Raw genomic sequence first — 26,980 nt, forward strand, 5'->3', positions numbered from 1 at the left:
GGGGTAGAAATAATAAATTTATTTATTTATTTATTTATTATTATTATTATTATTATTATTATTATTATTATTATATCTTGCTTTCAGGCCAAGGGAGCCGGCATTTGTCCATAGACAGCTTTCTGGGTCATGTGGCCAGCATGACTAAACAGCTTCTGGTGCAAGTGAACACCATGACAGAAACCAGAGTGCACGGAAATGCCATTTAACTTCCCACCGCAGCGGTACCTCTTTTTCTACTTGCACTGGTATGCTTTCGAACCGCTAGGTAGGCAGGAGCTGGGACAGAGCAACGGGAGCTCACCCCGTCACGGGGATTCGAACCACTGACCTTCTAATCGGCAAGCCCAAGAGGCTCAGTGGTTTAGGCCACAGCAGACACACACCCCACTGTGCCCCACTGTCGTATTCAAAGCAAAACTTTACAGTCTTCAACAACAACAGAGCAAGAAATGATCATTTGGAGACTTCCCTGAAGTTTTTCCCTTGGCACACCTCACAGACTTTCCATCCAAGAATATGTTTCTCTCCACAAGACCTCTAACTGGTGTTTACTTAAAAGAAGCAGGCCAAGGCGTGGAGCAATCAGACACACCTATTTCCCCACTAATTCTTAATTTGATGTAAGCAGGAGAGAAAACAATTAAATCACCAACTCTAAACCATGGTTTGCCTCTCTTTTGCTGTTAATTTCAATTAATTTCAATTTATTTTTATGGATATTGTGAATATTTTTTTCTTGTGAACTGCTAAGAGGCTTTGCTACAATCAAATGATATATAACCTTTCTTTTAAAAAAGGAAGAAGGAAACACTATTTGGATTCTAAGCTATGGTTAGCACAAACCATGTTGTCTCCTTCTTATTGGCAGCCCTTGGTCCTAGTGCAAGCCAAATCTATAGCCATAAGCAGAATACCTGCTCTGCCTCTAACAAATGCCTATCATATCTATATTTTCTAACAATAGCCTGCAAAGAATAAGGATCTCAATGGCTATATTCTCCCTCCACTGTCAGAGGCAGCGTACTTCTGAATACCAGCTTCTGTGGGGAGAGGGACTTCTCAGGTTAGAGAAAAGGCAAGAGATGATATGAAGGTGAGAGATGACCGGTAGAAATTTATAGAATTATGCATGGCATGGAGGAAGTGGTTAGATGTAAGTTTTTCTCCCACTCATGGAAATCCGATGAAGTTCCAGAACGGATAACCGTACATAATTAAAGTAAAAAAGGTAAAAGGAAAAGGACCCCTGGACGCTTAAGTCCAGTCAAAGGAGACTGTGGGGTATGGCGCTCATCTTGCTTTCAGGCCGAGGGAGTCGAAGTTTGTCCATAGACAGATTTCCAGACCATGTGGTCAGCATGACTAAACGACTTCTGGCACAACAGAACACCGTGATGGAAGCCAGAGCACATGGAAACGCCATTTGCCTTCCCACCACGATATACCTATTTATCTACTTGCCTATTTATCTACTTGCACTGGTGTGCTTTTGAACTGCTAGGTTGGCAGGAACTGGGACAGAGCAACAGGAGCTCACCCCTTCGCGGGGATTCGAACCGCCGACCTTCCGATCAGCAAGCCCAAGAGGCTCAGTGGTTTAGACCCAGCACCACCCACTTCCCATTTAAAAGTATGGGACTTGCTCCCACAGGAGGCAGAGATGGGCAGCAACCTAGATGGCTTTAAAAGAGGATTGGACAATTCCATGGAGGAGAGGGCTATCCCAAACTACCAGCTATGATGCCTCCATGGGCAGAGCCAGTAATGCTTCTGAATACCAGTTTCTGGAAACCACAGGAGGGGAGAGGGCTCTCATTCTTGGATCCCACTTACGGGCTTCCCACAAGCATCTGGGTGGCAACTGTGAAGACAGGAGGCTATTGGTCTGATACAACAGGGTATTCGCATGGTCTTATGAGAGCGCTGTTGTGCTCAGATCTTGCTCATGTGCTTCCCGCTGGGGTGATTGTAAGAACAGGAAGGTGGAGCATGGCCTCCCATTGGCCTGATCCAGCAGATTCTGCTTATGATCTTACAGGCAACTGAGCTGTGAAACTGCAGTCACATGTCCAGTTACAGCGGTACCTCAGTTTAAGAACAGCCCTGTTTATGAACTATTCGGTTTAGGAAAGCCACTTCCGCCCTGCAGAGGAGGTGGGGTTGCGGGCTTCATGGTCCCAGCCCCTGCGCGATTGGGGGAATCCCTGGCTGTGTCACCCCCTGGTCAGCCAATCGGCTAGCTCTGGGGGCGTGGCCTGCCCTATTTAACACAGGCGCGGCCGGGAGTCTCCCTCTTTTGCCGCCTACCAGCTGTTCCTGTTTTTTGCTCTGCAAAACTGGAAGTAGTGTCTCGGTTTGCGAACTTTACCTCGGTCTAAGAACGGAAGCCGAATGGTGGAAGGTCACTGGTGATGAGAGGCCTCATTAGGGAAAGTGTGCCCCAGTTCAAGAATGGTTTCGGTTTAATAACAGACTTCTGGAATAGATTAAGTTCGTAAACTGAGGTACCACTGTATTTGGAAGCAGGGCCATTAAACATGGTGGGACTTACTCATGAGTAAAAACCCCTAGGCTGGCTGCACCATTCTTAACAACTAAGCAAACCTGGTGAATCAAAGGCAGTCAATGTGATTACGTAGCATTGTTCTGCAGAGATGATTCATTACAAGAGAGCCAGATCCCTTTGGCTGACATTGTCTTCCCAGCGTGTGCTGGGCTGGACACTGGAAGTAATCAGAGGGGCTGAGATGCCGCTGAAATCCACGTCTTACCAAGACAGGTCCTGCCGTCTGTGTGCAGACGAAAGCCTGGCTTGCATTCGCAGTAATAGGACCCCAGAGTGTTCACACATCTGTGCTGGCAGCCCCCATTGTGAACTTGGCACTCGTCAACATCTGGAAAGGAAGCAAAAATGGAAACAGTCAGAGCAGCGGGCACGGTGCAAGCTAAACTCAGCATTTGTGCCAGCCTGAAGCAGGAGTCCAGAGGAGCAGCCAGCCAGGCCAACGGACCAGGCTTAGGAAGATGTTGTCGCTATTCTGGGGTGGGATTCAATCACGTATCAACAATTCAGGTTGCACAGTTAAAGTTTACTTGGTGGTCTTGCACAATGAGCCCAGTTCCTGCAAAACTGCAGTCAGGAAAGTGATGGGGAAATGCATTGGAGTCTTGTGACACTTGCTTGACACAACACTGTCTAACCTCCCCATAAACAAACCAGAACAAATGCTTAATAAACAAGGTGTCTGGAAGCACCCCATGCAGCTATGTGCTCCATCATGAAGCTATAGATGTGCCTAATGAACATAGGAAGGTGCTTTATGCCAAGTCAGACCATTGGTCCATATGGCTCCATACTGGCTACACTGACTGGCAGCAGCTCTGATCCAATTTGTACCTCATCAGCTTATGTGTGGATTGTAACCAAGGTCCCCACCCCTGAAGCAGCTTTTCAGCTAGCTTCCACAGGAAGGACAAAAGCCCTGTACAGGCACACACTGTCACACATTCAGACAATGCATGAAGAGAGGCACAGGGCCTATGCTTGATGGTCTTGCCTCAGTGTCCCCCTCCCTGCTAGCACCAACCCCAGCCTTCAGACCTTTCCTAAGGACCAGGTGGTTCTTGGAAAGTTGTCCCAAAGGAAATGGAGTGCTTCAGCTCAGAAAAAAAGTTCTTAGGGTATAAAACAGAAGAAGGAGGGGAGAGAGTTAGAAGACTGCTGGACTGGCTAAGTGAGAGATGGATATTGCTGGAAATTATTCTCTGGCTTGGATTTTAATCTAAGCCAGGAAAGAATTCAGGACCCCTAAATGCTCACATTTCTTTTATAACCCCTCAAAACTCCTATCCAAACCCTGGACAAGCAGGTTTTGCTAGCGACTCTACCCAGGGTTAACCATTCAGTTTCTTCTAACCAGCAGTCTAAACAATGTAATGCAATATGCATGCAAAATTTGGAAACTGCAGATCCAAAAGTTCCCTCCACATGTGCACACGCACGCACACACACACAAACTTTGGGCTTGATTTTGTTTCAGCTCTGTGGTGTGGAAAGGGGAGACCATGAGTCTCGAGCACATTCAAGCCCATGATGCTTATCTTCTGTTCTGGTTTTGGAGCATGGCTTTCCCCCTTTTTTCCTTTTGCAGTGGGGCGGGGAGAAGAGGCTTCCTCACAAATGTCCTCCTTCCATTTGGCCTTCTGCCCAGAAAGAAACGCACCAAGGCAAACACAGAAGATGCAGACAAAAGGCGTTTCCTGCCAGCAGAGAAATGGTGATGGACAATGTCTTTATATTTATTTTATTGCCCCTGTAGGGGTCAGTGGAGCCACCACAGAGAGAAGCTATCTCACCTCCCCCAAATGGTTCTTGCGGTTAATGAGAAGGGGCGCTTCTAGGACACGGTCCAAATCCGGTTGCCCTCAATTGACAAGGACCCGGCCTTGCGGTCCAAAATGCTCTCAACTGGGCACAGAGAAACTTCAAAAGCACGGCCAAGAAAGGTTGGCACTCGCTCTTTTCCCAGCGTCCTGCTGTGAAATGATCAGATCCTCCTGCTTCAACTTCTGCACTGAAAAGGTTCAGAATCATCTGTCATGTTTCAAGGGAAACCGGGGGAATGCATTGAGACATTTCACAAGCTTTCGTTTGGTTGAGTGTTCAAAGGCAGAAAGAGAAGGAACGCAAAGATAAATTGTGTTGCAAACAGATTGTTGGCGGCAGGGCAGGAATCAAGAGTCAGAATCAAGGTGTGCTTGTCCTCAGTTCAACTTTGCGTTCTTCTTTTCAACAGGACTACGGAGGCCATTTGTTTTCAAAATGTTCCCCACTTTTCTTTATTAAAAACAAAACAAATTCAACGCAGCTTATGGACAATGATGAAGACAGAGCAATCCTAGCATGGTCTTACAAAATGGCAAACTACATCTCTTCCTCCCTGTGTACCTATGTATGATGTGTGAGGAACTTCCTTTTTTATAATATTTTTTATTAGTTTTATGAAATACAGAAAAAAGAATAAAGAACATATTATGAAAGTGGAAAAGAAAAGTTACAAATTTTTCTTACTCTTTTTTCCAAATCTGTTGGACTTCCCCACATCCTCCCAACCCTGCATTCTCTGTGATGCATAATGTCTGCAATTTGTTAACTTATTTCAATACTTATTGTATCTTCCTTTTTATCATGTTACCCAATTTCAAATAAATTATGACCCAAGTCATGTACGTTTTCATTTTAACACAATAAAGTTGTTTCATTATTCTATCTCTGACTCCTTGTACCTTAATTTCCATTTCTTTAATTTAACATTACTGAAGCTAGAATTTCCTAAAGGGTGCGTTTTTTAACATTCATACAACTTATAATGTTTTTCCAAATAGTCTTTAAATTTTCTCCAATCCTCCTCGAATGTTTCTTCTCCCAAGTCTCGGATTCTGCCAGTCATTTCGGCCAGTTCCATATAGTCCATCAACTGCGTGTGCCATTCCTCCAGTGTGGGTAAATCTTGTGTCTTCCAATATTTTGCAATCAGGATCCTTGCTGCTGTAGTAGCATACATAAAAAAGGTTCTGTCCTTCTTAAGCACTCTCTGGTCCACCATGCACAGGAGGAAGGCCTCTGGTTTCTTAGGTAAGGTAAATCTCAGTACCTTTTTTAGTTCATTATGAATCATTTCCCAGAAGGCCTTCACTTTCAGGCAGGTCCACCAGAGGTGAAAGAATGTCCCTTCCGCCTCTTTACATTTCCAGCATTTATTATCAGACAGGTGATATATCTTAGCAAGCTTGACTGGGGTCATGTACCACCGGTATATCATTTTCATAATGTTTTCCTTCAAGGCACTACATGCCATAAATTTCATTCCGGTGTTCCATAACCTTTCCCAGTCTTCAAACATAATGTTATGCCCCAAATCCTGCGCCCACTTTATCATGGCGGATTTGACTGTCTCATCCTGAGTATTCCATTTAAGCAGCAGGTTATACATTCTCGAAAGTAGTTTACTTTTTGGTTCTAACAATTCTGTCTCTAGTTTCGATTTTTCCACCTGGAATCCAACCTTCTTGTCTACTTTAAAGACCTCTTGAATTTGTGCATAATGCAACCAATCTCGCACCTTGTTTTTTAGTTTTTCCAAGCTCTGCAACCTCCAATTGTCTCCAATCTTTTCAATAATTTCCTCATATTTAGGCCAATTGGCTTCCATATTAGGTCTCTTACGTGCCTTGGCCTCCACCGGTGAGAGCCACCTCGGAGTCTTACTCTCCAATAAGTCTTTATATTTTGTCCAGACCATTAAAATTGCTCTCCTGACAATGTGGTTTTTAAACAGTTTGTGCACTTTGACCTTGTCATACCACAAATATGCATGCCACCCAAAGGCGTTGTCAAACCCTTCCAGATCTAGGACATCAGTGTTTTCCAGCAAAATCCAATCTTTCAACCAGCAGAAGGCTGCAGATTCGTAATATAACCTCAAGTCTGGCAGGGCAAATCCCCCTCTTTCTTTCGCATCAGTTAATATCTTAAACTTTATTCGGGGCTTTTTGCCCTGCCAAACAAACTTAGAGATATCCTTCTGCCACTTTCCAAAGCATTCCACCTTGTCCACAACCTGTAGGGTCTGAAACAAAAATAGCATTTTTGGCAATACATTCATCTTTATAGCTGCTATTCGGCCCAACAAGGAAAGTTTCAATCTTGACCATGTTTCCAAGTCTCTTTTGATTTCTAACCAACATTTATCGTAGTTGTCCTTAAACAGATTCAAATTTTTGGAGGTCAGATACACCCCTAGATATTTTACTTTTTTAACCACATTTAATTCTGTTTCTTTCACAAACTCATCTGTTTCTGTACTTGTCAAATTTTTTGCTATAACCTTAGTTTTTTGCTTGTTCAGCTTAAATCCCGCCACCCGACCAAAGTCCGAAATTAATTCTAACACTCTTTTAGTACTAGAGACAGGCTCCTGCAATGTTAATACCAGGTCATCTGCAAATGCTTTCAATTTATATTGTTTCACTCCGACCTCAATTCCCTGTACCAACCGGTCCTTTCTAATCATGTTCAATAGCACCTCCAGAACTTCCAATGTGATCTTGCATAGCTCACTGTTCAAACCTCAGAACTCTCCCCAGGCCCTGCTTTGCATCCTTCTTGGGTGTTTTTGCCTGGCTGGAATGTGTCCTTGAACCCCAAGAGTATGCCTTGCTTGTCCGGATGGAGGCAAGCGAGGAGGATGCAAGGGTGTTTACATGAACTAGCCTAATGTAGAGACATCACCTTGACAACAAAGGTCCGTATAGTTAAAGCTATGGTTTTCCCAGTAGTGATGTATGGAAGTGAGAGCTGGACCATAAAGAAGGCTGATCGCCGAAGAATTGATGCTTCTGAATTATGGTGCTGGAGGAGACTCTTGAGAGTCCCATGGACTGCAAGAAGATCAAACCTATCCATTCTTAAGGAAATCAGCCCTGAGTGCTCACTGGAAGGACAGATCCTGAAGCTGAGGCTCCAATACTTTGGCCACCTCATGAGAAGAGAAGACTCCCTGGAAAAGACCCTGATGTTGGGAAAGATGGAGGGCACAAGGAGAAGAGGGCGAGATGGTTGGACAGTGTTGTCCAAGCTACCAGCATGAGTTTGACCAAACTGCGGGAGGCAATGGAAGACAGGAGCGCCTGGCGTGCTCTGGCCCATGGGGTCACGAAGAGTCAGACACAACTAAACGACTAAACAACAACAGCCTAATGTAGAAAGACAAAATTTGCACTCAATGCTTTGTCCACTTTTCCCCAATGCTAGTATATGGCCCCAAGATGGTTGTATGTGAGGGAAAGCGGCCCTCAGGCTGAAAAAAGGTTTCCCCACCCCTAGCTTGGAATACCTCGACAACTCCAGGTAGCAATGGGAGAGGCCTCCATCCGAAACCCTGGAGAGCTGCTGCCAGTCAGTGTGGACAATACTGAGCTAACTGAACCAGCCAGCTGGCTCAATACAAGGTAGCTTCCAATGCTTCTACTCTTGGCTACTTTCAAGAGCAGACTACCCTCCCTCTCTATCTTCTTGTCAGATCAGAGGGCACAGGGAAGAGGGAGAGAATAGACCTCCTACCTCTCTCCACCAGTTTATTCTCCTGAAAGGGCAGCCTTCAGGTCTCTCCTTGGCCTCTTCCCTCCCTTCAGGTTGCTCAGGCTGCTAAACCACCAAAGGCAGTAAAAGGCTTGCAGCCTCTAATCAGCCCCAACCCTACCCACCTGCAGCCCATACTGGCTTAATGCTGTTGGGGTCAATTGCCAGCAAGCAGGTGGTCTAGCAGCTACAAATGTAGGAAGCTGTCTTTACAGAATCAGACCATTAAGTCCATGTGGCTCAATAGTGTATTTGTCAACACTGGGTCCCCATTTTCCCCAGCCAGCATAGCCAGGGGTCAGGGGATGATGGCACTAGTTGTCCGAATGGCATCAGGGGACCCAAGTTTGAAGAACACTAGTCTACAATGAGTAGCTGTGTTTCTCCAAGGTCTCATGAAGGGATTTCACTGAGATGAAAGTGGAGTTGTCAGGGATCGAACCAGGAACTTCCTGCATGTAAAGCTGATGCTTTACCACTAAGCTGCAGCCCTTCCCAGCAATGTCTCATTGACCAGAGGGAACGTCACCCCTTTTTCAGATCCTGAAGGAGAGGCTCCCAGCAGAGAAAAGATGCTTTTGGGACCCCTGGGGTGAGTGCAGAGCAGGCTGCTGGTCTCACCCTCCCACCTCTTAATTTTCATAACCGAATCTTCATTAGCATAATTGGCCAGTCTTGCATACGTTGGGATTTTTCCTCGGCAGCATATTCTGACAACGGTGAGTGCGAGAGAGATGTTTAAAATGCGCAGCACATGGATAGCACACAGGGATAATTAGTGAGGGCAGATGAGGCAGAAGTAAAACGGTTACAATAGAATAGAATGCCATTGCCCTTGTGGCTGAAAGGCGTTTGGTGTGAACGAGTTTCTAAGATTAGCCCATCGAAAGGGCTCGGATGATTACTGGGCCAACAAGAGGGTTGAGTATTATTAGTATTAGTATTAGTATTAGTATTAGTATTAGTATTAGTATTGATCCACCCCTCCAACCAAACAGATAATGGCTACCGGTTTGGATTAAGGTAGGAATGGGACCCCCTTACGTACTGAAGGGGAGCGCCACCCATCAGCCATGACCCTGCTAGAAGGGCAGGCAAAGGAGCCCCACAAAGTCCCTCCACACAAGAGAGGTTTGTAATCAGCACATGGCTGGTGAGGGGCATTGGTGATGGGTGTGGCAGCAGGATGTGGCTGATGGGTACTAGGTAAAGGTAAAGGTACCCCTGCCCATACGGGCCAGTCGTGTCCGACTCTGGGGTTGCGTGCTCATCTCGCTCTAGAGGCCATGAGCCAGCGCCTTCCGAAGACACTTTCCAGGTCACGTGGCCAGCGTGACGAAGCTGCAGCTGGTGAGCCAACACCAGCGCAGCACACGGAAACGCCGTTTACCTTCCCGCTATAAAGTGGTCCCTATTTATCTACTTGCACTTAAGAGTGCTTTCGAACTGCTAGGTGGGCAGGAGCTGGGACCGAACGACAGGAGCTCACGCCACCACGGGGATTCGAACCGTCGACCATACGATCGGCAAGTCCTAGGCACTGAGGTTTTACCCACAGCGCCACCCGTGTCCCTGCTGATGGGTACTACTGTCCCTCAATATATGCAGGACCTCTATGCCAAGCAGGGTTGCATGGTCAGTGGGTGTGGCTGGGCTAGCCCACACTGCTTCCGTTCTCTTTTAATGCCTGGACTCCCCTCCTGTTGCATGATAAGCACATGCTCCAGTTTGTGTATACGTCTGACCACCCTTTGAAATTCGTACTTCTCTGAATCTTGCAGACACGTAATCATATGTACAAAAATGCATATACTGGGGTGAAGTGTGTAAAAAAACAACTCTTGGCTAACAACTCTTTGATGCGAATATCTTAGATCCAGGGTTGGGGGCACTATGCAGATGTGGCCCTCCAGATGTCTCCATCTGGCCCTCTGGACTCTCCATGGGACACACACACACCCCCACCACCGCTGACTCTGCTCTGCACCCATGTGTTTTTGCCTGCCAGGAACGTATCTTTAAACTCAGGTGATGCACCTTGGTTACCTGCTGTACAAATATATAATTTGCATCTACAGATAGGGCTGGAATGCTCCCCATCTGAAACCACGGAAAGCTGCTGCCTTTCGTCGTAGACAATGTTAAGTTAGATGGATACTATCTCAGTATCAGGCAGCTTCTAATGTTTCCGTGTCTTAAGGGAAGGGCCATAGCTCAGTGGTGGAGCAACTGTTTGGCATGTAGAAGGTCCCAGTTTTGACCCTCAGCATCTCCAGGTAGGACTGGGAATGGCCTGAAACCCTGGAGAGCTGCTGCCAGTCAGTGTAGACAATGCCCAGCTAGATGGACTAATAGTCTGGCTCGGTATGAGGCAGGTGCCCCGATCCTGTTTCTTCTCTTGTGTTGCTAACTTAACAAATGACTGGATAGTACATAATCTGGTATATTCATAGACTAATGCCCAGTTGTCCTTTAAACCTACTATGGTCTACTCTGACTGGCAGCAGCTCTCTCTGTGTTCACTGACTGAGAAGGGTCTTTCCCATACCTGCTACCTAACCCTTTCAGCTAGCGCTGCCAGGGTCTGAACAGACGTAAGTGTTCCACAAATGAGCTGTGCTCCCTCCCCATACAGGGAACGGAATACACAACCACACGTCAACCTTCATAAGTGTTATGTATTCAGTGGTCTGTGTTTGCCTGAGCTTGAGTCTGGACTAATGACTCTGAGCTCCCGTGTTCTGATTCGATACATGATGTCCAATCACAGAACATTTCAGGATTTGGGCCTCTGCCATTGGCCCTTGAACTCTGAGTCATGATTCGCAGCTAGGAACTTTGGACAGCCAATCACGTTGGGAGTGGGAGTGGCCCAGGCTTTCAGGAATGTATATAGGCAGTTGCTTTGCCCCTGTTTCCTAGTTATGTAGTTCAATAAAGCTACTTGCTGTTATCACTGTGTCTTGCCTCGTGGGAAACCACCAACACTTCAATAAGCATCTGCTACCACCTATGGACTCCTGCCAACCTAGCAGTTCGAAAGCACATCAAAGTGCAAGTAGATAAATAGGTACCGCTCCGGCAGGAAGGTAAACAGCATTTCCATGCGCTGCTCTGGTTCGCCAGAAGCGGCTTAGTCATGCTGGCCACATGCTCGGCCAATAAAGCGAGATAAGCACCGCAACCCCAGAGTTGGCCACAACTGGATCTAATGGTCAGGGGTCCCATTACCTTTACCTTACCACCTATGGACACAGCTGTACCCTACCTGAAGCTGATGATTCACTTCCCCAGTGCAGTAAAGGTTCGGGATTAGGTGCAGAAAAATGGTGAGGACAAGGGAAGAGGCGGAAATTCAATTCAATTTTCATTTAAAGGCAAACCTATCTGCTCTGCACTTTCCGAAATATGCCATGAACCAAAACACAACCATGCTTTGAAATTCGTACTCCTCTGAATCTTGCAGGCATGTAATCATATGTACAAAAATGCATATACTGGGGTGAAATGTGTAAAAAAAAATGTGTATATTTGTGAAAATAACATTCCAAAATGCATTGTGTTTGGGAGGGGAATCACTTTGCAAACATGCACAAATTCATGTATATGAAAAATGTATATATTAGGAGAAATTTGCACTAAAATGCCGCTGGGTTTTCACAGGGACATTTGTTTTAACAAGGAGTTTTTCAAAATGATGGGGAAATGTAGACAGATGAGCTGCAGGCTGGGCTGGAAAAATGAGAGAATGAAAAAATGAGACTGAAACCACAATTGACAGACTGGCCCATCCCTGGCGAGGACGGGCGTCCTCAGCTCACCTGCTCCGATTACAAACTTGAAGCAACAGAAACCTTTGCTTGAAGTTATGAATGAAGGAAATGGGAAGGAGCTGGGGCAGGAATGACGTGCCAGTTGATAATTAAAGTGATTCCCCCGCCCCTCAAAGGCATGGGCACAAAAACACCCTTAAACCAGATTAATCATGTTGATCAACTTCTTTGACTAGGCTCTGTGCAAATTCTTTGGCTCCGGCAGAACCCAAGGAAACGTGGCAAAAGTGCCAGGCAGAGCCAGACATCAGCACAGACTGCCATGGCCCAGGGGCACCACTGCAGCCAAGGGGTGCGCAGACCTCTCTGGCACTGGAGCTGTGAGCCGCTCCTCAAATGAGAACCGATATAGCTCGCAGGGCTTATGCAGAGCTGCAAAACCTAAACCTTGCTGGGAGATTTCAGTTTGTGCAATTAAAGTGGATTCAAGGACAATGTTGGGACGTGGGTGGCGCTGTGGGTTAAACCACAGAGCCTAGGGCTTGCCAATCAGAAGGTTGTCGGTTTGAATCCCCGCGACGGGGTGAGCTCCCGTTGCTCTGTCCCAGCTCCTGCCCACCTAGCAGTTTGAAAGCACGTCAGAGTGCAAGTAGATAAATAGGTACCACTGTGGGAGGAAGGTAAACGGTGTTTCCGTGTGCTGCTCTGGTTCGCCAAAAGTGGCTTAGTCATGCTGGCCACATGACCCGGAAGCTGTACGCCGGCTCCCTCAACCAATAAAGCGAGATGAGCGCCGCAACCCCAGTGTCGTTCACGACTGGACCAAATGGTCAGAGGTCCCTTTATCTTTAAGGACAATGTTGCCTAAGAGCCACAAATCTATGAAAATAAAAGAAACAGGCTTGAAGAATGATGGGGAGATGCATTCTGTTTTTTATTTATCTGTTGCACCCTGGAGCTCTTGGTGGTTTACATGCTTCTCTTCCTCCTTATTTAATACTCACAGCAACCCCATGAGGTAGGTCAGGCTCAGTGTGAGTGACTGGCCACCAAGGTCACCTAGTGAGCTTCATGGTCAAGAAGAGGTGATGACATCTTCAGAGGATATGGAGGGGAGCATGATGTCGCATATGTGATGTCACAGGGAGCCAGGGGGTGGAGCCAAACACCCTCTGAAAATTGAGGGAGCCCAGTCCCTTTAAAAAATACATGAGGGGAACTGCCTTGGCCCATAGGAATTGGGGGCTATGAGGCCAAGGAGAGATTTGAACCCTGGTCTCTCCCAGGTCCTAGTCTGACACACTTCCAATGCAGTTTTCAAATGCATTGAAAACTGTAGGATGAACCAATGCAAGCACACCCATACAGATATAGAATGAATGCTCATTGTTATATAATGTTCCTGCTCCTATACAGTGGTACCTCTGGTTGCGAACGGGATCCGTTCCGGAGGCCCGTTCACAACATGAAAAGCCTGCAACCTGAAGTGCCGTATCTGTGCAGGTGTGTGGCGCAATTTGGTGCTTGTGCACATGCACAAAGGGCGAAACCCGAAAGTAACCCTTTCCAGTACTTCCGGGTCATCACGGGATGCAACCTGAAAAAACGTAACTTGAAGCAAATGTAACATGAGGTATGACTGTACTACGGAATTCCCTCCCAAGGGAGGCCAGACTGGCTCCCTCCTCATTCTCTTTCTGCCTGCCTTCCTTGTTACCTTCCTGTTCAGACAGGCCTTTGGAAACTAAGGTGCAGGCTATGCTGATCATTGAACAGCTGTCGGGACAAACACCATTTTAATTGCTGGTTTTAGATGCATTGCACTGTGTTTTCATCGATGCTTTTAACTTGTTGGTTTTAGCCTTCTTTATTTTATAATTGATTTTATTTTTTAATGTTACAAGCTGGCTTGTATTCCAGCTTGGGAGAAAGGTGAGACGGAAGTACGTTACTTAAATAAACAGTAAGTAAATAAATTACAACAAATGCTCAATAGAGACCAGAAATGATCTAAATGCTGCATAATCCTTGTGCAAGCATATCAGGAGGAATGCTCAGTAAATAGGTCAACTGGAGGAGCCCTAAGTCACCTTTGAAACATAGAAGTGCACGCACATGCATGTGTGCACTATAAAGGCCGAAACCTTTTAGCTTGCTCTTGCAGGAAATGTGCTCCAAGCTATTAACAGGGTGGCGGAGACGGGGGAACTTTACTTTTACATTGCAAATCCTCTGGTTCTTTTCTTTCCATGTGAACAGGGGCCATTTATGCCTCAGAAGATGATTTGTTGTTGCCTTTTATTCCGCTCTACCACTCTGCAGAGGAAGCTTGCTGGTTGGCACACTTGGCACAGTGCCCCCCTCTGCAATAGCTGCCAGTGCTCCTTTAGCACTTTTCAGAACAGAAAACAAAAATGGGATGTTCCAGAGCTGCAGCCATGAACAATTTTGCCTGGCTTTCTCAGTTACAGCTGCTCAGAAGCTGCCACTACACAGTCAGGCACGAAAGCACACTCCAATGGGGCTGCATGATGACATCCTTACATTTTTATTATATAGAGAGAAATATTGCAGATCAATGAAGATATGAGACGGATGAGACTATACATGCAGAAATGACACAGATATAGTGTAGGCAACACTGCACTAAATGGACCAATAGTCTGACAGTACAAGGCAGATTCAAATGCTTCTATATCTTAAGGGCTGTAGGTCCATGATAGAGCATCTGCTTTACACACAGAAAGTTTGAGGTTCAATCTCCAAATTCTGCAGTTTGAAAAAAGGAACATGCAGCAGAAAATATCTCTATCTGAGACTCCAGAGAGCCTCTGCCTGTCAGCACAGATAATAGTTGGCTTTCTGAACCAATGGGTTGGCTGAATAAGCTTGTTCACACATTACACCGAACACAGGCACAAGCTGTCTCCAAACACACCTAAGACTTTGTGTGGAAGAGCACATGTGGTTGAGCTGTACTGCTAAACTATAGCGTAGACAATACCCTATTTAGATGTTGCGTGTGAATGCCCACATGGGTGTACAGCTTAACTAATTAATTTACAAAGCCCTGAACAACTTAGGTCCTAGGTACCTTAGGGATCACCTGAACCCTCATATTTCAACTCAGTCATGGAGATCATCTACCAGCGCGTTGCTGGTCATTGCCAGAGTTGGCGAGGCTTATTTGACAACAAAAGGGAACCCAGCCTTTAGTCTTATTGGCCTGGTCCTGTGAAACACTCTGCCAATAGAGATTCAGAAGGCGCCTTCTGCATCAGCTTTCCAACACCTGGTGAAAACTTTTTCTGTGCTGTCAGGCTTACACAGGCAATTAAGAATAGTTTCCTGATTTCTGATTTTAACTTTTTATATCTGGTTTATATTGTACAGTTTTAGGTAGCATTGCTGTGAACTGTTTCAATGATTTATGAATTAACGATCTATAAATAGTTTTCTTAACTAACGACTGTGTATACACACTGTATACTCCCTGAATGTAACAGGTGAACCCTCCCAGGATAATGTGACTTTATACCATGGAAAACACCGCAGCTTGGTAAGATTGGAAAGGGACCCCAAGGGTCATCAAGTCCAACTCTCTGAAAATGCAAGAATCACGGCTAACATATCCCTGACAGATGGCCATCCAATCTCTGTTTTAAAATCTGCCATGAAGGAGAGTCCACCACCTTCTGTGGGAGCCCATTCCACTCTCAGACCGCTCTTCCCATCCAAAAGTCACCTGTCGTCATATATATATGTGCCAATAGCAAACTATCAATCAAGTTGATTAGTGAAATGCAGTTAAGGATTAAAGGGCCCATCCCTGCCAGTCAAGGAAGGCCAATCATACCTGCTGTCATTTGGAAACAAAATAATAAGAATCAGCCGGGATCCTGTGATACCTGTCCCGAGGCAGGGGAGAGAGAAAAAGATTCATGCATTTAAAAAGCTATGCTGTTGTACAGGCAGCCAACAGCGCCCCTGGAGTTGTGAACAAAACAAGCTGTACCTTACCTGGCCTCCGCTCAGAGTGGCCCACGCTGCCGTATCCTGTCTGCCCCAAATAGCATGGGTAACAGTTTCTCCAGAGGTAGCGGTAGTGCAGGGCGGTAGCTTGGGGGATGCTGTGCAAAACGGCTGCACAGCAGAATAGCAGCATCCAAAACTCTGCCGGCTGCTTATGTCCCATAGCACAAAACCTAATCCGATTTTAATTAATTAATTTTTTTTAAAAAAAAAGTGCAGGGGTGGTGGTGGAGAGGTTTAAGAAAAGCCAGACCACAGCGCAGCAGAAGGAAAACGGTTAAGCTGCAAGGTTTCCATGTGCATGCATGGGAAATGCTTTTAAAAGAGAGAGAGAGAGAGAGAGAGAGAGAGAGAGAGAGAGTTAGTTGCAAAGCAAATCCCTCTCCTCTTTGCTCAAACGTTGCTATTGTTTGCAGCTTGGAGACAAATTCCTTCTTCGGTGAAGATGCCCTGATGTACACACCATGTCCCTGTGAAACAGCCACCCGCTTGCTTACAGGCACACATGTTGTTGGGGAGGAGGCTTTTCAGAGCAAACCCTCCCACACGGACTCCTCTATAAAAAAAAAAAAGTGAATGTTCTCAACTTTCGATCCGCCCCCTGCAGGTAAAAATGACCAAACCCACAGTGGCTTTTCTGCCCCCTTCTTCTCTCTCACAACACAAATTATCTTTCTCTCCCCTGTTCTATCCGGGCTACTCTAAGGAAAGAAAAGAAAAAAAGTGTGACACTGCATCACACACACACACACACAAAATTATGCCTGAGAAGCAAAGGAATTCTGGCTGATGGGCTCTGGGGCATTATTGAGTTCCTGGCTTGGGGCCAATCTGGATTCTAAAATTGGCCATGTAAACAAGAAAAGAAACCAGGAGAGTCAGGGGGGAAAGGGGAGGGCGGTCTTTAAATCAACACCACATTTTGGAAAGTCCTGCTTAGAATCAGTGAAATATTCCAAAGTTCGTTCTCTCTCTCTCTCTCTCTCTCTCTCTCTCTCTCTCTCTCCACACACACACACACACACACACACACACTCCGGGAAGGAGTTTTGCTTTTTGAGACAATGAAATATTCCCCAACTGAATATTTCAAAGCCAAATGGGAGAAAGTCACACCAAATTGAAAGGGTTGTATTAATCCTATGCAAGGTAGACAAATTGAAAATAATGGACACGACAAACAGGCTCACCACTTTGACTAAGGTTGGCTACAACCCATTCTTATCGGGTTAGCCCTACTCAGGGTAGACCCATTGAAATCAATGTAATGATTTCAATAATGATTTCAATGCCATGTCCAGTAATTTCCATTGATCTATTCGGGGGGGGGGGGGGCTAACATTAGATACAACCTATTTTTGTTGTTTTGTTTTTGTTGTTTTGTTGTTCTGTTTTTCTGGACAAATTGGTCTGCATATTTTAATCACGCTTTATATAAAATAAGACTTGTACACCATTTGGAGGTTTGTTTGGCGTGTGTTTTTTTAGGTTTGTACATTTTCTAAATAAATACATGCCCACCCAAAACAGCTTGCAATCAGTAATGACACAAGGATTAAAACAGTAATACGAAATTGAAAAACTTGAAACTACAACTCAGCAACACACACAGACAGACACAGAGAGAAAAAGAGTGTCAGAAAAAAAATAATTCAGTCAGACTCATCGCCCAGCTAATCTGCATAATGACCAGAAGACCAAGTTGGGGGGGGGGGGAGATAGTTCTTCAGGTATGTCTGAAAAGCTAGAAATGTAGAGATTTGAGATTTGACATGGGTCTAATGGAAGGGAATCCCACAGCCCTGGGGCTCTCTCCCTCGTGGAACACCTACCCAATCAACCTATGGGAAGAACCTTTGAAGCAAATCTTAAATTGTGGGCAGGGATGTTGTGGGGACGAGCAGTCCAATAAGTAGCTTGGGGTTTCAAATCCAAAATGCAACACTTTCAACTGAGTTTGGAAACACAAAGGTTTGGGAGTGTAGCTTATTAGGATTTAAAATAAAATAAAAATATGGACTAATAAATATCCCATTTCATTTGCAGCCTTATAAACACAGTCGGGTTATTTTATATGTTTTTTCCATATTTTCTCAAAGTTGCATAGTTAAATTTAGGGTCTTGGAATGTAAAGACCCTTTGTTGACTGGTATTGAATTGGTATTCTTTGGGATACAAAAGGCATTGTGTAGACAAGGTGCAAATATCATTTATCCGGCGCAGTATTTGACAGACTGGGCCACTTCAAAGCCTGTTCATGGGAGGCATTGAGTTGTATCCAGTGCAAGTCTTACTCACAGTAGACCCATTCAGTAACTTAAGACCTATGACTAATTTAGGCTTATTAATTTCAATAGGTCTGTTTTGAGTAGGATTCAGCAGGATACAACTCACATAAGAAGAGCTTGCTGGATCATGCCAATGGCCAACATCCTGTTCTCATAGTGGCCAACTGGATGCCTTTGGGAAACCCACAAACAGGACTTGAGCACAACAGCACTCTCCCCTCCTGTGGTTTCCAGCAGCTGGTCCTTGGAAGCACCCTGCCTCTGACGGTGGAAAGAGAACATAGCCATCCCAGCTAGTAGCCATTGGAAGCCTTATCCGCCATGAATTTGTCAACCTTCTGAAGATCTCCAAGTTGGTTGCCATCACGGAATCTTGTGGGAGTGAGTTCCGTAGTCTAACTATGAGCTGCATGAAGAAGTCCTTTCTTCTATCTGCCTTGAATCTTCCAACTTTCAGCGCCACTGGCTGTCCACAAGTCCTAGTGCTAGCGAGGATTCCCCACTGGCTCCTCAAAAGTTCTTTTCATCTTACCTTGACAACAAGAACTGGCCTGCCCCACTAAGACCCAACTATCTGCACTAATCCATGCGTGAACAGCAATCCACACATATTTCTGAACAGGGGTGGGCGGTGGGGGCACTCAGTGAGTCATCCAGCTTCACAGCCTTGAATCGTACACATCTGACCACATGCTCACTCATGGTTGGGTGAGGCCGTGCGGAAAGGGTACGCTGCCAAGACGAGCGGCTTTTGTGTGCTCCGTGCACACACTCGGCTGAGCACACCCCCTGCTCCGCTCATGTTATGCAGGAAGGAATTTGTCAAACCTTTCAGGGCGTGACTACCTGCGTCACACCCACCCAACGTTATTTGGATGGGCACCCTGGTGCAAGCCGGCAAAGAACAGAGGGTTCTCTTGGGAAATATGAAGCCATGCAGCAACCTGCCTCTGGAATGAACATGGCAACAGAACAGTGAACACACAGAGCTTTTTTGAATAACATAAAGGCAGAACTTGCTCTTGGAACAATTATATACAGTGGTACCTCGGGTTACAGATGCTTCAGGTTACAGACTCCGCTAACCCAGAAATAGTACCTCAGGTTAAGAACTTTGCTTCAGAATGAGAACAGAAATTGCTCGGCGGCAGCGGGAGGCCCCATTAGCTAAAGGGGTACCTCAAGGTTAAGAACAGTTTCAGGTTAAGAACGGACCTCCAGAACAAATTAAGTTCTTAACCCGAGGTACCACTGTATATGTAAAATAGTTACACTTCCAGGTAACAGCCTGAAGCAGAGAAGCCTACATGGATTTGACTGCACAAATTAATCAGCCCTGGGCTTCTTCCAGATACTTGCACAATTCCTTCCTTTTCTGTCTGCATTGATTTAATTTACCCAAAACACTACAAGGCATGATTCTGAAGATCAGGGGTGGGGAACCTCCAGCCCAGGGGCAAAAGGTGGCCTTGCATGCTCCTTGTTAAATTCTCAGGTAATAGAAGACAAGGTTACTCACTTCATAGGCTCAGAACAAGAGGCTGTTTCTTGGAGAACACAGCAGCATCCATTGCCTTGCATCGATCTGCACAGTAGTGTTACAGGTGCCACACAACACTCGTTTTTAATTTGTAAGAAATTGATATTTTATTCCTCGGGGGCACAATGGGTCAGTAGGTGGTTTGAGCCCGCCCAGGTCAGAATTCCTGCATTGCAGGGGGTTGGACTAGATGAGCTTTGGGGTCCCTTCCAACTCTACAATTGTTTGGTTCTGTAATTCTAATCTGGTAGCTCCTTCGCCGGAATTCCCTGTACCCTTCTCCCTGTGTTTCAGGCTCTCTCCCCTGTGCTCTTCTTGGCGTCTGCTGTAAACTGTTTTTGTTTAGACAAGCCGACCCAGACATGCAGAATGCTTGATCTGTTTTGAGTTTATTGCTGATTTTATCATCTGAATGTTTCAAAAGAGTTGTCTTTACTGCTCTTACTGGTAATTTTATTGTTTTCCTCTCTTTGTAAACTACTTTCTTTTTTTTTACCATCAAGCTGTGCATGAATTTTATGAAATAATTTCATACTTATTAAGTAAGTAAATAAAGACTGCGTAGGAAAAAGGAGGGAGATGCAGGGACAAGCCAAAAGGCTTTAACCTAGTCTCAAGCCATGACTATGGCGATGTGGGTTAAACCACAGAGCCTAGGACTTGACGATCAGAAGGTCGGCGGTTCGAATCCCCGCGACGGGGTGAGCTCCCATTGCTCAGTCCCAGCTCCTGCCAACCTAGCAGTTCAAAAGCATGCCAAAGTGCAAGTAGATAAATAAGTACCTCTCCAGCGGGAAGGTAAACGGCGTTTCCGTGCGCTGCTCTGGTTCGCCAGAAGCGGCTTAGTCATGCTGGCCACATGACCGGGAAGCTGTATGCCGGCTCCCTCGGCCAATAAAGCGAGATGAGCGCCGCAACCCCAGAGTCGGCCACGACTGGACCTAATGGTCAGGGGTCCCTTTACCTTTACCAAGCCATGACTATACCTCTCTCTAACAGGTTGTTTAGACTGCCCAGGCCAATGCAACCCTCCCTAGGCCACGCATCTCATTGGCCCTGTACAAAGATAAGAAGCATGACTTCTGCCCCACCCACTTTGGCCCCTGTCCCCACCCACCACCAACATGCAGCCCCTAATAGCTTGCCAATGAAATAATGTGGTCCTCAGGACAGAAAAGTTTCCCTGTCCCTGTTATAAATGCAGGCTATAAAACAACTGCCCTCCGCACATGGGTTTGCATCTCATGCAAAGATTATTTGCATTCATCGCTCCACCCACTTTTTCTTCTGGCCCTGCCCACCACTCGACCGTGGTCCCCAGAAGGTAGCCCAGAATGAAATGTGGCCCTCAGGGTAGAAAAAATTGCACATTCTTGGTTTGGTTAAAAATTTAAAAACTTAAAAGCAGGGATAAGGAATCGGCTGGCTCCTTGAGCTTTCTTAATGACATTGCAATGGTCAGGATATTTTAAATCAAGACACTGCTTATTCATATGAGAAGGCCCTTAAACCTTGCTAAGAATCTTAAAACATCCCTCTCCCTGCCCCATAGGCTCCTGCCCCCCAACACAGCAATCTCTTTGGATGGAGCCAGATTTCCTTAGGCATTTTTTATTTTCATTCTTTTTTCACCATGAATTCTTTCCTCGGGAGCTTGAGCCAGAGCTGGGAACCCAGCAAGTATCCTCGCTGCACTTTCTTGCGTGTTCTTGCGAGAACAATTAAATGCAAATGTTACTCCGCTGAGACGTATACTCTCCCTCTCCCCCCACCCCTGCCGCTGCCCATTAATCAGTCACAGAAGCTCTCTTTGGCGGCTGAAGAAATCGAAACCCACCCACATGCCCGAGCGGCAGATACACAAGCAAACCTTCCTTGGTTTTTTTTTATTAATACAACCTGTTGAAAGACAAGATTATCGGGCAAATTGCTCTGTTATGATGGCGGGGGCGATGGTTTTCCCAGTCCTTTCAGTGCTGGTGATGGAGACGATGGGGTAAAGGAATGGGGAAGCGGGAAGCATGGATAAAGATCAAGGCAAAGCACCGTCCCCCTTAGCAGGGCTCAGTTCTCTATGAAGAGGAGAGGTTTAGCCTCATTGACTCCTTGATTCATGGGTGGGCAGGCCTTCCCTGTGGAGGTTGTTACCTGAGCATCCACAGGCTTTTACAAAAGCATCAATGCTTTTATTCACACAGCGAGCTAGAGACAAACCATTCCTGTGTGGCAGGAAAAGGATGCCTATGGTACAGTCAGTTTATTTCCCTGCAACTCATTTTCATTCATTGTTCCAATCCGGCCCATTTTCACAATGAGGGCATTTAAAACACACACACATGCAAGTGCACATTTAGATATGTAAAGAGAGAGAGTCGCTCTTGCACTCCGGTTCCGCTTGCAGGCTTCCCCTTCGCATGTATTTCATAGAATCATAGAAGTGAAGAACTGGAAGGGACATCCAAGCGCCATCTAGTCCAGCCCTCTGAAGTGCCACTGTGAGAACAGAGTGCTGGACCAGGTGGGCCTTTGGCCTGATCCAGCATGTATTAGTGAAAATGACATGCCAAAAAGAAAAGAAAAATGCATTACATTGGGGAAAACTGCATTGTAAAAAAAAAAAAAAATCTGTAGATTAGGTTGCGTTGCATAGAAAAATGTGCACTATTAGATGGAATCCACATCTCATTGCTGATTAATTTTCATGGGGACTTTAAAAAAATGATTGTAAGCTGATGTGGAAATGTGGAGAACTAGCCAAATAAGAGACCAAGAAAAACTGAAATGGACAGGTTAGCCCTGCCATGACAGGCAGTGCCTGAGTCCAGGTGCATTGCAAAAAATTAAAATTAGTGTTGTGCACCAGATCCGGGCCAGATCCTGGGTTGACCTGGGATTCAGCTGGATTGTTGAGGCAGCCTCTGTTCAGACCTACCTGGAACAATCCAGGGTGCTCAAAAGGGGGGTGGGTTGGCAGTGAGAAGGAGGGGAGGAGAAGGAGATGTCCAGGCAGCCTGTGTGCATGTTCTTCTCCCCTCCCACCATGTTTGATCAGGGTTAAAAACCCAAATTAAATACTGTGCACCCAGTTCAGGTTGGATTGAGATTGCTCCAAAACTCTGGATGAAGCCCCAACAATCAGGCGACCTGTACACAATCCTAATTTAAACAGCATTTTCAGTGTTGACACCCATAGCAGAAGAATAGGCAGCCCTATCACAACCAAGGTAAGGGCTAAAGGGCCTTGTAAATGGGAGTGGGGGACCCTGGCAAGTGCCCCCTCAAACCTGGAGCCAGCCCCCCCAGTAGGTGTTTTGGGGGGCACAGGCAGCTGAGGGGTACTCTGTGTGCCCAACGATTTCCCTTCCTTTTCAGCAGCAAAGCTCATAAAAGCAGAAATTGCCTTTCTGGAATGCTTTGTCGCATTGTGCCGCCGAGGAAAGGAAAGCTTCTCTTTCAGAATCACAGACATTTCCGCGGTATCGATTTGGCTGCGGAAAAATTCCAAATTAAAACGTGTGGTTTTGGAGCGCAATGAATACCATTTTGAAATGGTACACTGGGCTGGCCTGTGCCAGGAGCCAGAGAACACTTTTATGCTCAAGAAATAAACCCACCCTCGAGTCATTTTTAGCAAGGCTGAATCAAATGAGAACCAAATTCTTAAGCACCCGTGGCCTCTGCCTTCTGAATCGCAAAGCTAACTGACTGCCACATCGAGCCTGCTTCTGATTCAAAACTGTATTTCCCCAAGCCAAAGTGATTTCCTAGAAGACACAGAACTGTTTCAGAAAAAAACGAGCAAGTTGTACAGTCAGCAGACAGTTTTTTTCTCCATGGGCAGTTTGACAAGCTCATCATCCCTTCTTCCTTCCACTGTCTCCCAGCTGGAAGCACGAATAGACTTCACTGGGAAGTCTTGTGCCTGGTATGATACAAGGGGATGTGATGGTTTTCTTGCTAGTGTTGAATCTGAGTTCACTCGTTTTGCGAAAGGGGACATAGCTCAGTGGTTGGAGGATATGCTCTGAATGCAGAAGGTCCCAAGGTCCTTTTGGGAATTATAGGGACAGAACTACCCAAACTGTATAGAAATTTATTCATCTATGTGACTACAGCAGCAAGAATGTTACTTGCCCAAAAATGAAAAGAAGTCCCAGCAAAAGAAGAATGGGTACAAAAAATTATGGAATATGCAGAAATGGCAAAACTGACCAGAAAAAATAAGAAATCAAGATAAACTTTTTTAAATAAAAGAATGGAAATTGTTTACTGAAGATTTACAAATAAACTGTATACAGAGAAGAACATTGAGAGGATTATTGCAATAACCTGCAGTTTTAGAAGAGTGTATCTTTAAACTAGATGAATAAATGAGCAAATTAGGTTAATCTGGATAGGCAGAAAATGTTAAAAACAAATTTAAGGAACCACAGAAAGGGGGGGTAAGGAAGTCAAGTTTGGAAATGTTAAAATGATTATAGAATTATTGAAATGTGTAAAATTGAAAATCATAAATAAAGTAATAATAAAGAAGGTCCCAAAGTCAGTCCCCTGCAATTCCAGGTAAGGGGACTCAGAAAGACCCCTGCCCGAGACTCTGAAGAGCCCCCACCAATCATGGCAGACAATACTGATCAAGTTGGACCAATGGTATGACTCAGTACAAGGAAGCGTCCTGTGTTCCCATTCACACGTGCAGCTTAATACGAGCACCCTGCTCCACTTATCTCTCTCACCACCATTGCTGTCCTCTGGAATTAAGACTGGAAAAATGATAGGCTGAAATTGACTGGTTTCAGAAACTGAAATTGACCCTAGCTGTGTAACTTTAAAGCCCTAAATGGCCTCGGCCCAGTGTACCTGAAGGAGCATCTCCACCTCCATTGTTCTGCCCAGACACTGAGGTCCAGCAACGAGGGCCTTCTGGCGGTTACCTCACTGAGAGAAGCAAAGCTACAGGGAACCAGGCAGAGGGCCTTCTCGGTAGTGGCACCCGCCCTGTGGAATGGCCTCCCATTAGAAGATTTATGAAGGCAGCCCTGTTCAGGGAAGTTTTTAATGTGTGACATTTTAATGTATTTTTAATCTTTGTTGGAAGCCGCCCAGAGTGGCTGGGGAAACCCAGCCATATGGGCGGGGTACAAATAATAAATTATTATTATTATTATTATTATTATTATCATCATTATTTCCCAGTGAAGGTCCAACCAATAATACCTCAAACTGTTGCTGGGCTAGGGAGATGGCACTGTGAAATAGCTTGGGGAACGGAGCAGATGGTATAGATGACCCAAAACAGCAGTGAAAATTCACCACTGGAAAAGAGAAACTGGAATGAGGGGGAGAAAGAAATGTATGGCAAACTTAAGACTAATGGCAGGGAAGTTTGCTGCTTCCTTAATGGGGGATATTTTGCAGAAGAAAACCAGTAAGCAGAGGAAGAAAGGAGGCACCCAGGAATAAAGATCACAGTGAGTGGAAGGTGCTTGACTGCCTCTGCGGGCCCTTTTCTGTAGCAGATGGAGCAAAACTCTCACCCAGCCAGCCCTCACGTGAAAAACACAAGAAGAGCCCTGATGGATCAGCCCAGAGGCCCACCTCACCTAGCAGCCTGTTTTCACAGTGGCCAACAATGGGCTGTACTCGATGCAGATGTGGAAAATGTTCCATCGGCAAAAGGAGTTCTCTGTGTGCAATGGAATGTCTGCCTCTTCTTCTCCCTCTCTGACCCCTTAAATCTGTTCTGGGGTTTCCCCCAACCCTCCAGAGCAGATATAGGGGTGGCTTGGGGAATATACAGGGGGAGGAGATGGGGGAAATCCCATTGGACACACAGTAATCTTTGGGCTAGTGCTACTATTTGGTTGACTACCACCCAACGTATCTATAGGAAATGTGCCAGCAGGACATGTACACAGCAGCACTCGCCCCACATGAGATTCCCAAAAACTGGTGCTCAGAGGCATACAGCCTCCGACTGTGGAGATTGAACATAACCACCATGGCTAGCAGCTGTGGATAGCCTCATCCTCCAAGAGTTTTTCTAATCCTCTTTAAAAAGCCCTCCGAGGAGAGTATGATTAATAAGAACCTAAGAGCCCTTGCTGGATCAGACCAAAGGCCCATCTAGTCGAGCATCTTGTTTTTGGCCCCAATGGGAAACTCAAACCAAGAGCTGAGTGCAACAGTGCTCTCCTCACTTGCGACTCCCAGCAAAGGATATTCAGAGCCATCCTGCCTTTGACAGTGGAAATAAAACATAGCCATTAATAGCTTAATCATCCGTGAATTTGTCCAGCCCTCTTTTAAAGCCATCCAAGTTGGTGGCCATTGCTGCCATCTTGTAGGAGTGATTTGGATGTCCCCAAATTCTAATATTAGAAGAGAAGGAGGGGGGGGAACTTTCCCCTGCCCACATTCTCTACAACATGCATCACCTTCCCACCTCTATCAAGATTCTACCTTGCTTTGCCAAAACAAAAAGACACCACTTCTCTCAAATGAGAGCTGCTCCAAGCCCTTGATCACCCTTCAGTTGTCAGGCTGATGCTGGAAGGTTCTCCCTACAGCTTCAAAGAACATCTGAAGATCTAACCAACTGGAAGAAAGTTCGTTTTCTGGAAAGGAGGCTCACAGTAGAATGAAGCACTTTCTGGAATTAAGTGGAACATTATCGGCGCAAGGTTATTGACGTTGGCCCAACTGTATGCTTGCTTGTCACCTGATTTCATTTAGCTGACAAAGCTCTGGAAGGAGTTGGTTTAGATTTGGCAACCTCTTTGTATGATTCCCAAGGAACCATTATATCTTCGCTTCGATTTGGTTGCCAGGCTATTCATCACCTCTTTCGGAGCCTGCTGACATCCATGTGGACCGAGCTTGTAAGGCTAAAGGAATTTCACCGGGGTTATCCCTGCCCACAAACCTGTCCTGATGTGTTAATATGTTCTTTCAAGGTCCCCCGGTGTGTGAATGATAATCGCCAAAAAAAATCTTTATAAATTAAGAGAGAAAAGTTTGACAAGATTTGTTCGGAGCTGAAAATTAGCTCTCTGGCTCAGGAGGTAGGAACCGAATTCTCCAGTTCAGTGGGGGCATTGGGAACTTTTCCCATAGACAAGTTTCTACGTTCGATCAGACAGCAGGAACTTGGGCAGATTTCCTAGCACACCCCCCACCATATATATCATAGAATCATAGACTA

General features: G+C 45.7%; 1 protein-coding gene across 5 annotated transcripts in view; it reads right to left on the bottom strand.

Moving 5' to 3' along the window:
* MEGF6 (multiple EGF like domains 6) overlaps window positions 1-26,980 on the bottom strand; it is a 211,605-nt gene that overhangs the window by 81,688 nt on the left and 102,937 nt on the right. For 4 of the 5 annotated variants that reach the window (XM_083752388.1, XM_083752387.1, XM_083752389.1 and 1 more), the window contains one exon: window positions 2,775-2,897. In XM_083752388.1, the coding sequence (XP_083608514.1) occupies window positions 2,775-2,897 (123 nt within the window). Of the gene's footprint in view, window positions 1-2,774; window positions 2,898-15,936; window positions 16,468-26,980 lie in introns of those variants that run through there. The other variant, XM_083752391.1, reaches the window with a different exon arrangement.

This window comes from Podarcis gaigeae (genome assembly GCF_964106915.1).
Source record: "Podarcis gaigeae genome assembly, chromosome: 8".
NCBI lineage: Eukaryota > Metazoa > Chordata > Lepidosauria > Squamata > Lacertidae > Podarcis > Podarcis gaigeae.